This window comes from Balaenoptera ricei, chromosome X (assembly GCF_028023285.1).
Source record: "Balaenoptera ricei isolate mBalRic1 chromosome X, mBalRic1.hap2, whole genome shotgun sequence".
In the NCBI taxonomy this organism is placed as follows: Eukaryota; Metazoa; Chordata; class Mammalia; order Artiodactyla; family Balaenopteridae; genus Balaenoptera; species Balaenoptera ricei.
Window position 1 is genome coordinate 42,632,753 of NC_082660.1, and position 13,453 is coordinate 42,646,205.

General features: G+C 40.1%; 1 protein-coding gene across 11 annotated transcripts in view; it reads right to left on the reverse strand.

The window, feature by feature from the left end:
- Positions 1-13,453, reverse strand: part of ZNF674 (zinc finger protein 674) — a 28,952-nt gene that overhangs the window by 11,915 nt on the left and 3,584 nt on the right. For 7 of the 11 annotated variants that reach the window (XM_059911884.1, XM_059911886.1, XM_059911883.1 and 4 more), the window contains 2 exons: positions 11,905-12,031; positions 11,488-11,586 (listed from right to left, as the gene is read on the reverse strand). In XM_059911884.1, coding sequence (XP_059767867.1) covers positions 11,488-11,586; positions 11,905-12,031 — 226 coding nt within the window. Of the gene's footprint in view, positions 1-11,487; positions 11,587-11,904; positions 12,060-13,453 lie in introns of all 11 variants that reach the window. The other 4 variants (XM_059911880.1, XM_059911881.1, XM_059911879.1 and 1 more) reach the window with 2 other exon arrangements.

The window sequence follows — 13,453 nt, forward strand, 5'->3', positions numbered from 1 at the left end:
CAGGCCCTGACTAATAGAATGGGAGAAGAAAAAGAAAATGTATAATTGGACAGGAAAATACAAAATTGTTTTTATGAAGATAATTGTTTACACAGAAGACCCAAGAGAATCTAAAAACTATTAGTATTAATAAAAGCATTCAGAGAGGTTTCTGTCCACAAGTTGAATATATAAATATCACTGCATTGTCATACATTAGTATTAACCAATTAGGAACCATAATAGGAAAAAAGATCCCAATCACAATTGCAATAATACCTAAGAGGTATCTAGGAATAAATTTAACAAAACATGTGCAATCACTTCCTGAAGACAAGTTCAAAACATTACTAAATGGCAGAAAACACAGGTTGAATAAAAGTTCACTGATGGGAAAAGTCAATAGAGTAAAGATACCAAACCCCAACCTACTTCCAACTCATCTCCAAACACAGTGCAATTGCAATTGAAATCCCTACTAGTTTCCCATTGAACTTCACAAACTAATCCTATGATTCCTATTTGAAGACCAAAGAGTCCAAAGAGATAAGGAGAATCATCCTACCAACTATTTACAACATCAGTAACAGTAAGAATGGTGTAACAGTTGACATTTATATAGCATTCACTCAGTATCAGGCACTCTTAAGTGCTTTACATACTTTAACTCATTAGAATAAAGTTATAAAAACATGCAAATGGCAAAGGGACAAACAGACCAATGGAACAAAATAGCCTGGGAACAGACCCACATGGATATGGAACTTGACCTGTAGCTGAAGGGGCCTCACACCCCACTGTTGAAAGGGTTCAGTATGCGGCATGATACAAGTGGATGTCCACGTGGGGAAAAAAGGTGATGTAATAGTTTCCTTCCTCACGAGTTATATAAAAATAAATTCCAGGCAGATTTTAAGAAAATAAAAAGCAAAATTTGAAGCTTTTAGAAGAAAATTATATGACAACATCTTTATGAGCTCAGTCAGAAAAAAGTTACATAAAATTATACAAAAAGCACAAAGTAAAAAATTGATCAATCTAATTACATTACAATGAAAACTTCTATTAAAAACACACCAGCAATAACCAAGATAAAGAAAAGATATTGACTACACACGAAATTGGAATCTAGACTATAAGAATCTACATAAATCAAAAAAGACAAGCACCCCAACAAAAACACAAATAAAGGATATGCACAGGTTAAGTCACAGAAGAGGAAATCCAAACAGTCAACACCAAATATGAAATGACAAATACTTTTACTCATAATCAGGGAAATGAAAGTTATAATAAGATACCAACTCATACTTACCAGATTACCAAAATGTAAAGAGTGTGCCCATACTACAGTTCTAGAGAGAGAGAAGAGTGCCGTCACTGCAGAATGTTCTATTGGGCAGCACTGGTCTGAATCATGCATTGTCTGTATCATCAGTATGGCTGCATAAGGTTACAGAGCTTTGCATTTTTACATTGACGCTTCCTGTTCAAAAGCTGAAGTTTCAGATATTTGAGAAGCTACATCTGCCCACCCAGCTGCAATCCATGCTCTTAGGGAATTGGTTTAACATGATATTTATTAAAACCCATGCCCTAAAAAAAAAACAAAAAAACCCAAAAAAAAAAACCCCATCTAACAGCATGGTGACTATAGTTAATAATACTGTATTGCATATTTGAAAGTTGCTAAGAGAGTGAATCTCAGAAGTTCTCATCACATGGATAAAGAAGTATGTATATTGTACATACATACAATGGAATACTACTCAGCCATAAAAAAGAATGAAATAATGCCATTTGCAGCAACATGGATGGACCCAGAGATTATCATACTAAGTGAAGTAGGTTCAGAAGGAGAAAGACAAATACCATATGATACCATGTATATGTGGAATCTAAAATATGACACAAATGAACCTATCTACGAAACAGAAGCAGACTCACAGACATAGAGAACAGACCTGTGGTTGCCAAGGGGGAAGGGGGGTGAGGGAGGGATGGAGTGGGAGTTTGGGGTTAGCAGATGTAAACTATTATATATAGAATGGATAAATAACAAGGTCCTACTGTATAGCACAGGGAACTATATTCAATATCCTGTGATAAACCATAATGGAAAAGAATATAAAAGAGAATGCATACATGTATGTATATATGTACCTCTGAATCACTTTGTCATACAGCAGAAATTAACACAACATCGTAAATCAACTATACCTCAATTAAAAAATCTATTATGAAATTGTTTTATAAACAATTTTTTAAAAGTTCTCATCACAAGGAAATAAAAACATTTTTAAAAACCCCACTCTTGGGCTTCCCTGGTGGCGCAGTGGTTGAGAATCTGCCTGCCAATGCAGGGGACACGGGTTCGAGCCCTGGTCTGGGAAGATCCCACATGCCGCGGAGCAACTAGGCCCCTGAGCCACAATTACTGAGCCTGCGCGTCTGGAGCCTGTGCTCCGCAACAAGAGAGGCCGCGATAGTGAGAAGCCCGCGCACCGTGATGAAGAGTGGCCTCCACTTGCCACAACTAGAGAAAGCCCTCGCACAGAAACAAAGACCCAACACAGCCATAAAATAAATAAATAAATAAATAAATAATTAAAAAAAAAAAACACCCACTCTTGGGCTTCCCTGGTGGCACAGTGGTTAAGAATCCGCCTGCCAATGCAGGGGACATGGGTTCGAGCCCTGGTCCGGGAAGATCCCACATGCCGCGGAGCAACTAAGCCCGTGCACCACAACTACTGAGCCTGCGCTCTACAGCCCATGAGCCACAACTACTGAGCCCAAGTGCTGCAACTACTGAAGCCTGCGTGCCTAGAGCCCGTGCTCCGCAACGAGAAGCCACCGCAATGAGAAGCCTGCGCGCCGCAACTAGAGAAAGCCAGCGCAGCAATGAAGACCCAACGCAGCCATAAATAAATAAATAAATAAATATTAAAAAAAAAAACAACCCCACTCTTTTTGTTTCAAAGGCTGGTAATAAAATACTACCAAGTGCTTCCCCAGTCCAGAGGCCTTTGCAGGACTTAAAATGAGTAGGCCAAAACCACTTAATGTCCCTCAGCAGTAACAGACACCTTAAAACTCTGAGTATTAAGGTTGAAGAAGCTGAGGAAGAAACTTTCTTCAGAGAGAGCTGTTGGAAAGCTGTGGCATTTTCTCTAACAATAGGGGCGGGAGGAGTACATTTGCCTCAGCCCTAATCTAGTAAGAAAAACTTCAAAGAGACAACTTGCTTGATATACGCCCAGTCGAGTTTTGGGGATGCAGGGGACTTGGCACCGGATTTGCACCTAGAAAAACTCTACAGGTGACAGGCAGGGTAAGGCAGTCTGTGACCGCAGAAAAGAGGTTGCATGGGGGGTGAAGAGATCAAGGTGCAGATCCCACCACACACACGTACTCCACAAGCCAGATGTGGACCCTCTGGATAGGAACAGGATTGGGTTACTTTGGAGAGAGAGCTTTCTGCTAGTATCAAGGTGACCTCAGCAAAAAGAGATTGGAAGTATACGATGGTGCTGCAGGGTGAGGGTGGGGAGGAGATATATTAAATAACTCGTTGGAAAAGAGGCACTGCCTATATTGAGGAAATTGCAGTCAAGGTTCCTAGCTGGGGCGTCTCCAAGGAAACCATAAACATGCCAGGGACAGGAACAATCAGTCTTTGGAATCTGCCACATGCAGAGGGCATCGATATCAGATCACATCTTTATCAGTTAGGGCAAACTGTTTTTGTCCTTTGTATGTCCTTCCTTCCTCACTTGCTTCACCCAAGGAGCCAGAGATGGCCTAGTTGTTGCGTAGGGGAGTGAGGGGGAGTAAAGAAAGAAAAAGCTGAGCATGCTTCCTTTGCTACTAAAAACTCCAGCCTGAAGCACTGAAGCAGGCATTAGCTGGGGGAGAGATTTCCCTTTAAATGAAGTTCATAGTTTTCACTTCTACATGTGATTAGACTTTTTTTTTTTAACTAAAATGGGACTACCACACACCCTCAGAAATTAAAAGGATAATAAGGAAATATTGTGAACAGATTTATGCCAATAAATTTGACAACTTAGGTGAAATGGACAAACTCCTTGAAAGACAAGTTACCAAAGTTTGTTCATGAAGAAATAATCTGAATAACCCAATATCTATTAAAGAAATTGACACTGTGGTTTAATGCCTTCCCACAAAGAAAACTCCAGGCCCAGATGAGTTCACTGGGGAATTCTATCAAACTTTCAAGGAAGAAATAACACCAATTCCATACAAATTCTTCCAAAGAACTAAAGAGGGGATGGAATACTTCCCAGCTCACTCTATGACTTCACTATCTTGATTGTGGTGATGGATTCTTGGGTGTGTGCATGTCAAAACTTATCCAATTATGCACTTTAAATACATGCAGTTTTTTGTATGTCAGTTACACCACAAATACAGAGGCTAAAACAGCTAAATCAGTACTTAGAGGCAGTCATAACATTCACAATGCTTATATTAGAAAGGGAAGCTATCAAATCAGTGATCTAAGCTTCTACCTTATGAAACTAGGAAAAGAGAAAATTAAATTCAAACTAGCAGAAGAACAGAAGTAATAAAGATAAAAGCAATAACGAATGAAATCAAGGTTTCCATTTCTAGCCACAGTGGAGTATGTCTAGTACAGCCCCTCTCTCCTGCTGATTATTGCAGCTAAAAACTCTGGACAAAATATATAAAGCAGCTACTTAGGACTCTGACAAGTTAAAAAAAAAAAAAGCAGGTAGACTCTGAAGGTGAGTCCAAAAGTGTAGAAGCAGCCCATACACCAGTGAGTTTCTTTTTTGTCCCTGCTCTTTTTTCACAAGGCTCTGTCCCAATGGCATACAAAACTCCAGAAGTCCTGAGCTCATCCAAGAGCTGTGTGTACAAGGGAAAGCAAAGACTCACACCAAAGCTTTAAGAACTGAACAAAACTAAGATTTCAACCACAGCTCAAGTCTAACACCTGAGTGACAAATGCATGGAGACAACCGTAAAACAGGAGAGCAAAGGCTCTGAAAACTGCACAAAGACTTAAACCACCACTCGAGACTAAAGTCTCAAATTAACCCCCAAATGGTGCATACACAACACAGATGCAAACGAGCACAGCAAAGGCTTTGAACACCGGACCAACCGGAATCAACACCCACAGAAGGCAAGACAAAACTAGTGGTTTGAATCTAACTAGGTTTATTACATGATAAACAAAGATTAAAAGGAACAAAACAATCACCCCTATCTAAGATAGAATCCAAAATCATTCAACATAACAAACTAGCAAAATGTGACCAATTCTCAAGGGAAAAGATAATCAACAGATGCCAGATGCTGGAAATACCAAAGACATTTAAGCAGCTGTTGAAACTAAGCTCTATGAGGCAAACACACTTGAAATTAATGGATAAACAGAAGTTCTCAACAGAGATACAGAAACTGTAAAAAAAAAAAAGAAAGAAATTGAAACTTTAGAACTAAAAAAGACAATATCTGAAATTAAAAACAAACAAACAAACAAAAACAACACATGGGATGAACTGAGCAGCAGAACAGAGATGACAGGAGCAAGAGTCAATGAACTTGGAGTTAAACTGACAGAAAGGATCCAACCTGCCAAGGTGAGGAGTAGAGACAAAAAAATTGGGAAAAATAAAAGAAAGAAATACAGCATCAAGTATTCCTAGGACAATATCAAAAGGTCCAACATTCATGTCATTGGAGTCCTCAAAGGAAAAGAGACTAGTGCAGAAAAAAGGTCTGAAGAAATAATGGCCAAAAAACTTCCCAAATTTGGAGAAAGACATAAATTGACAGATTGAAGAAGCTCAGAATACCAGAAACAACATAAACTCAAAGAAACACCCAGAAATATGACGATCAAACATCTGGAATGCAAAGTTAAAGAAAACATCTTGAATATAGCCAGGAAAAAAAAAAGCACACTGCATATGAGGAAACAATGATTCAAATGACTGTGAGGTTCTCATCAGAAACAATGGAGGCCAGAAGATAACGGAACATCTTAAAAATACTAAAGGAAAAGAAATGTCAACCCAGAATTCTACACTGATGCAAAAATATTCTTCAAGAATGAAGACAAAATTTTAAAATCCTCAGGAGAACAAAAACTAAGAGATCTTGTCACCAGCAGACCTGTTCTAAGAAAAATGATACAGGATCTTCTTCAGGGTGAAGGGAAATCATATCAGAGGGAAATGTGGAACTTCAGGAATAAATAAAGATCAACAGAAATGGTAAAATATCTGGGTAAATATAGAGACTAGTTTTCTCCTTTTGAATTCTTTAAGGTACGTATGACAGTTGAAAGCAAACATTATAACATTGTCTGAGGGGTTTAAAATATATGTGGATATAATACATTTGAAAACCTATAACATAAAGGAGGGAAGGTAAGAGACCTATATTACTGTAAACCTTCTACATATGACTTGAAGAGTTAAAATATAACTACAGGTGGTGAAAGGGTTAAGTATGTATATCTTAATCCCCAGAGCAACCACTAAATTAAAAAAAAAAACCCACAGGAGATATTGACAAAAAGCAAGTAGATATGTTTAAAATGAAATATTTAAATTGCAGTTGCATTCCCTATGCAAGACCTATGCATTCAAAACTACCAAATATTACTGAGATACTGAGATGAATTTTTATAGACCTAAATAAATTGAGAGATACACTATGTTTGTGAATCGGAACACTCTATATTGTTAGTATTTCAATGATCCACAGATTCAAAGTAATCCCAAACAAAATCCCTGTAGACTTTTGTGCAGAAATTGGCAAGCTGATTCTAAAATTTATATGAAAATATCAAGGACCAAAACATTATGAAAAGGAAGAACAAAGTTGGAAGACTCACAGTACCTGATGTGAACACTTAATGTAGGCTACAGTAATTAAGACAGTGCAGTATTGGCAGATAGACCAATGCTTATGTGCTCAAGTGTTTTTGACAAGGGTGCCCAGGTAAATCAGTGGAGAAGAGACAGTCTTTCCAAAAATGCTGCTTGAACAATTAAATATGCATATGCCAAAAAAAGAAGAAAAACAATGACCCTTGCCTCCTACCAGGTAAAAATACCCATCTCGTTATTGGCCATAGGCCTAAGTATAAGAGCTAAAATTATAAATCCTCTGAAATAAAACATATGAGAAAATCTTTGTTACCTTGGGTTACAGAATTGTTATATAGGACACAAAAAGCATGGAACATAAAAGAAAAACTTGATAAACTGGACTTTATCAAAATTAAAAATGTCTTTTTATGGAAAGACACTGTTAAGATAAAAACAAGCCACAGCATGGGGGTAAAAACTTGGAAAACACATAGCTGATAGAGGGCTTGGCATCCGGAATATATAAAGAACTCTCACAACTTAATAATAACAAAAATGGCAACAGATTACAAGAAACAGTTCACCAAAGATGTATAGATGGCAAATAAACACATGAAAAGATGCTGAACATCAGTTACTGGAGAAATGCAAATTAATATCACAATGAGATACTCTTATACAGCTACTAGAAAGGAAGACTAACAATACTAATAATACCAAGTGCTGGCAAGGTAGCAGAACACCGGAACTCATACGCTGCTACTGGGCATCCAAAATGGTACAGTTACACTGGAAAACAGTTTGGTAGCGTCTTGTGAAGTTGAACATAGGCTTACCACATGACCAAGCAATCCCACTCTAGATATTTACCTAAGAAATATGAAAACATGTGTCCACACAAAGACCTGAACATGAATGTTCATACCAGCTTCTTTCATAATAACCAAAAGTTGGAAAAAATTCAAAAGTGCATACCCTGGTCTGTGGATAAGCAAATGGAGTATCATTCGGCTACAAATAGGAACAAACTGCTGATACATGTCACAACATGGATGAACCTGAAAAGCATTAAGGTAAATGAAAGAAGCAAGATACATAAGGCTACATACTATAAGATTCATTTATATGACATTCTAGAAAAAACAAAACTAGAAGAAACAAGATCAGGTGTGGGAGTAGGGGCGAAGTTTAATTGTAAAGGGGAACAAGGGAATGTTTTAGGGGGAATGAAAATGTCCAGTATCTTGATTGTGGTGGTGTTTAAATGACTATATATTTGTTAAACCTATAGGACTGTACCCTTAAGAGAGGTGAACTTCATGGTATATAAATTATACCTCAATAAACCTCATTTTAAAGAAAAGAATGCAGTTACATCAGAATAAATATATCATAACAATACATGGAAAATGCATGTGGAAATTACGTTAAAACATTACCATATACAACCCACTATCATATTGTGCTATTTATGCATTTCCTTTTATTAAACTACCTGTTAAGCATTAAGGATAGAAAAAATACTAACAAATATTTAATTCTAGTTAATGATATGCCTGTGGGAATATTTAGGTGTGAAGTGTACTGATCTCCATAACTTACTTTGAAATGCATCCCACACAAAAAATAAGGGAGATTGATGGAAGAACAGAGGAATTAGTACACAAATAGGAGATAAAGCAAATATAGCAAAACGTTCATTGTAGAATCTAGGTGGTATTATATGGATGTTCAAACCATAATTCTTTTGCTTGTTTTGTCTGAAAATTTTCATAATAAAATGTTGGGGGAAAAAGGAGCTGATAAAGAACAGCAAAGTAAACTCAAAGAAGTAGAAGTAGAAATAAAAGTAAAAGGAAAACGGAAAACACACAATAGAGAAAATTAACAAAGGTAAAAGATCTTTCTGTGAAAAGCTCAACAAACTTAAAATAATAAATACGACAGTGAGGCTACTCTTGATACTTGGATCTTGATAGAAGATTTTTATTATCTCAGAATGACCAGAGAATTTATGAGACCTGTCAGAGATTTCATCCAGGGGCCAGAGGAGAATACAGGCCCTGAAGTAGCTTAAAGAATGGAGGAATGGGGGAAGAGAACCAAGCTGTTGCGCTCCTGTTTTCCATCCCACCTGACCTGTGCTCCTAGGTGATGGCCTTGCTAAGTCTCCCAGTCCTTTGAACCCCTCTCAGCGGACAGTTAAAGCAATGAATCTGAACTAGACATGGGCTTCACAACTATCTAGGGTGTTATTCACAACGTGCATAACTACGCCTACCCCAGATTTCTGAAACAATTTCTAGAGGGTGGGGTCTACTCATGAGTATCCCAAGGGTTCCAGAGGCCACTATGTGATACACCTCCAGTTGACGACCACTACATTTAAAAAAATATTCCGTATGGCTAATAACAACACTAAAAAGTGTGATAATATATATTGAGAACTTCCTCTATTCCAAGCACCCTTTTTGGTGCTTTACATTCATCAACTCATTAAATTCTGACAATCCTGTAAATTCTAGCATTAGCCCCGTTCTACAAACAGGCAGAGAAAGGCTAAGCCACGCGTGCAAAGTGACAGCTTGTGAGTGAAGAAGCCAGAATCTGAATCCAGGCTGTGAGCTCCAAAGCCCAAGCTCTTCACCACTGGGCTGTGGAAGAATAACAAACCTCCTTCCTCTGCTCTGGTCCAAAACAATCAAAGCAATACTTATCCAGTGCTTCTACCAGCCCCCCACCTGGATGAAAGAGAATAAGATGCAGGCTCTCGCCTCTAGGGGTTTGTGTTCCCCGCAGAGAAAAAAGCCACAGGCACTTGGCTAGGTTTTTAAAAAGTTACCAAATGGAATGCAAACATAGAAGTTTAGCTGTGTTATTTAAAGTTACAAATGTAGCTAACAAAGAAACAAAAAATAAAAATTTAACAAACATTGAGAAGAACAGGGGAGCAGAAGGCTGAGGTGTAATTGAGGTAAATCCTTATTTTTTCATAGAGGGAAGAGAAAACTGACAGCTCCAGAAATGCAGGTGTGAAGGTATTCGCTGGACCTATGGAGATGCACATGAGAGGAATTAAAAACAAAAACCTTGAAAACAAGCTGTGCTTGGAGGTGTGACTGGGAATGCACCGAGATTACTTTGTACCCCATAATGTTCTGCAGACTTAGACTGAACATGTGCATGTGACACTTTTAATATAACACAGCTTGTACTATAAGGGAAATGTGACTCAAAGGGTGGAAGGTGCCTCCGAGTTTGTGCTTCTTCCTTCCTGGAAACACTGGAAGCAGGATAAGGCATGCCATTACCAGACAAGAAACCCTGATGAATCTCTACAGGGAAGCTGATACGGGATTGATGGAGCAATAAAGAGGGAACTGTAGTCCAAAAAGTCCCTGGGAGAAGGTACAGGGAGGTGGGTGCACACGCCAGCACAGCTGTGGAGGCTCTGAGCGACAGGGTGCATCTGCCGGGCAGGAGTGGGCTCTGGGAAAGACAGCTGGGGAGTCACCTGGGATCAGCTGGGCCCGCGTCTGACTACAGCTGCAGCTGTGAAGCTAAACTCTAAACAGCTGCTGAAAAGCAGATTAAGATTCAGTAAATCTGAGGTGGATCCCAAGAGTCTACACTTCTACTTTGAGGCCGGGCCATGCCCAGGCTGCTGGTCCACGGACCGCAGTGAATAGTTACAGTGCTCCAGATAGACTTCTTCGGGAGGGGCCACTGAGTGGCCACTGTGAGTGGGAGAGAAAAGGAGGAAGACCAATGTCTGAAGACTTTCTGGATAAGGGGCCCTGAGCAAAAACAAAGAAACAACAGAAAAGGAAAGAAGCAGCTCTGTCCAGAACTGAGACACTGCTCACTGAAGCATGCCATCGTGGGAGAAATATGCTCTCAAGTTTATTTATTTTTTTAATAAATAGAGATAACACAAAAGACAAAAAATGGAGTGGGAGGGAAGTATTGACAAGAGGAGGAATCTATCAACAGGCGGAATCAAGCCAGATTTGGAAGAGCCTCAGAGAAATAAGAAAACAGAAACCTGTGTGAAGTTGACACTGTTTAACCACAAAGTGAGGGCAGACAAGGACATGGTGGTACTTGGCCTGGTAGAGCTGAAGGTCACTAGCAAAGCTTTTTTGTCCATCCCAACTCCAATAAACCAGGTAGGATAATTTCCCTGAGGTTAAAGACTCCGCGTTTCAGACTTCGAGGGCCCACAGTATGCCAAGGAAAGAGGAAACATCACCCCTCCATCTGCTTGTCTTCTGATGAACACGCAAATGCCCAAGAGAGGGGGAAAGTCCCATCCCAACAGCTTCCAGAAAGGAGAGGGAGGAGGAAGGAGACAAGGCTGGGCACGTCTCCCTAGCCACCCAGATGCTGGAAGGTGGAGACGGGATCTACAGAACAGCAGTGGCTGCCTCTGTCTGAACCCCAAGAACAAGGGGCTGCAGAGGGGCAGCAGGTGGGGCATCGTGTGGATATCACAGCAGCTCGTTCCATCAGACCTGAATTGTGCCCCCAAGTCTGGGGTTTCTGAGAACTCCTGGGCGCGCCCCCGAGGCCAAGCTCTCCCTGACCCACCAAGTCCCCTCGCCATGGCCCAACTGGCCCAGCGCAGGCTCACCTGGACACCTCCGTGTTGGGCTTTCTCCAGCTGCCATCCTGGCCTCCTCTTCTCCTTGTCCCAACCTGAAGATCCTACCTGGTTGGGCCATAAGGTATCCTGTTAAGGGGAAATGGCAGAGGACTTTGTTATTGACACATGAGGCATTCCGGAACCGAGGCCCATCCTTGCAGGGCAGAGATGGTCTGGCCTCGGTGACTGCCCCGTGAGCCCAGCTAGCGGGCCCTCAGTGCAGACCATCCACAGAGAAGGTGAGAGCACGGACATCCTGTGCAGGGTGCAAACGCCATTATGAATTCTTGACCGTGAGCCTGAGGCCCGACTCATTCAGGGCCCAGACGCCCCTGAGCTGCAGCAGCCGAGAGAGAGGGAGACATGAGGGGGTGTGTTCCAGTCACCCTGTGGAGGGTCCCTCACCCACGGAGACCAGGTGGCTGTAGTTCTCCAGCATGACATCCCTGCAGAGGTTCTTCTGAGTGGCGTCCAGCTGCTGCCACTCCTCCAGGGTGAAGTCCACAAACACGTCCCTGAAGATCAAGGTTCCCTGCAACAGCACACTCCTCCTTAGCCCACTGTCAAAACAAGGGGGGCAGTGGGGGGGTGGGGCACTGGCATCTAGAGGGTAGAGGCCATCGATGTTGCTAAATATCCTCCAATGCACATGGCAGCCCTCCACAACATAGCATTATCTTGCCCAAAGGTCAGGAGGGAAGAGGTGAGAAAACCTGGGGTTGAGCAGTGAAATGGAATGATCAAGAAAAGGACTAGAATGTGCTGTAATATGAAAAAAGAAGAAAATAAAAAGAAAAAGAGATTCTTATATCAAGATAGATAAATAGGCACACATGATTTTCGGAAGAATGCATGAAAAAATGAAGGAGACACAAAGACAGGGTGAGAGGGAAAATTATTTTTCACCTTTTGATGAACAAAGTTTTGTTTGAATTTTTTACCATATGCACAGAGTACTTTTTAAAATACTCAATTCAATTTATTAATGCTCTATTCAGAACATGTTTTTAGAATTTTGGCATCCATATTCTTAAGTGAAAGTGGTCTTTCGCTTTTTGCTTTTTTGTAGTTATCTTCCTTGAATTTAAGTTAACTGGCATCATAACATGTACTGGATTCCTTTTCATCTTTTAACAGCCTGGAAAAGTTGAACACAGAAATTATCTGGTCTTTAAAATTTTGTGAAAGCAGCAATTAGTCCAGGATTTGGGAGAGCAAATTTAAAGTGTGAACACCTTTGATTCAAAACTCCTACTTCCAGGTGTATTCTCCATAAATACCTGTACTAATGGGCCAAGAGATACATAGAAAGTTGTTCATGAGGCACTGTATATAATAGAAAAAGAAAATTAAAAATCTAAGTATCCATTCATAGAGAAATAGTTAAATGATACTTCTATACCACGAAATAGGAACTGAAATAATCTTTATGTATTGATGAGGAACAACACCCAGAATATAATCAGGTGGGAAAAGCAAGATGAGTATGGGAGTGTGATGGCATCTGTGCAAAAACACATGTTACATATATGTCTGTTTTTAGTTAAATTGATGTAAATGCATCTACAGCACCTTACCACCAAATTGTTAACAGTGGGCATCTGTGAGGAAGATGTGGTACTGGGGAGAGAAGAAATAGGGATCTTTTGGATACTGCTTTTATGCATATTGGAACATGAGACATGGATTTACTTTCATTATTTCAAACATAATGAAAAAGCAAAATGTGAACCGAAAGTGAAGAAATAGAAAAAGCAAGACGAGTCTATGTATGTAAACAATCTTCTCTGAGAAGGAAAAGAGGAAAAGATGCAGTGCAGTTCCCAAAGGGAAGTAGTTGAGAGGTGTCTTTCATTCTACACCCCCCCCCCCTTTTTTTTTTTTTTGGTGGGGAGGGGAAGGATTGGAGAACCTGAGGTGGATGACAGGTTGAACAGAAAACAGCCAGAGCCGA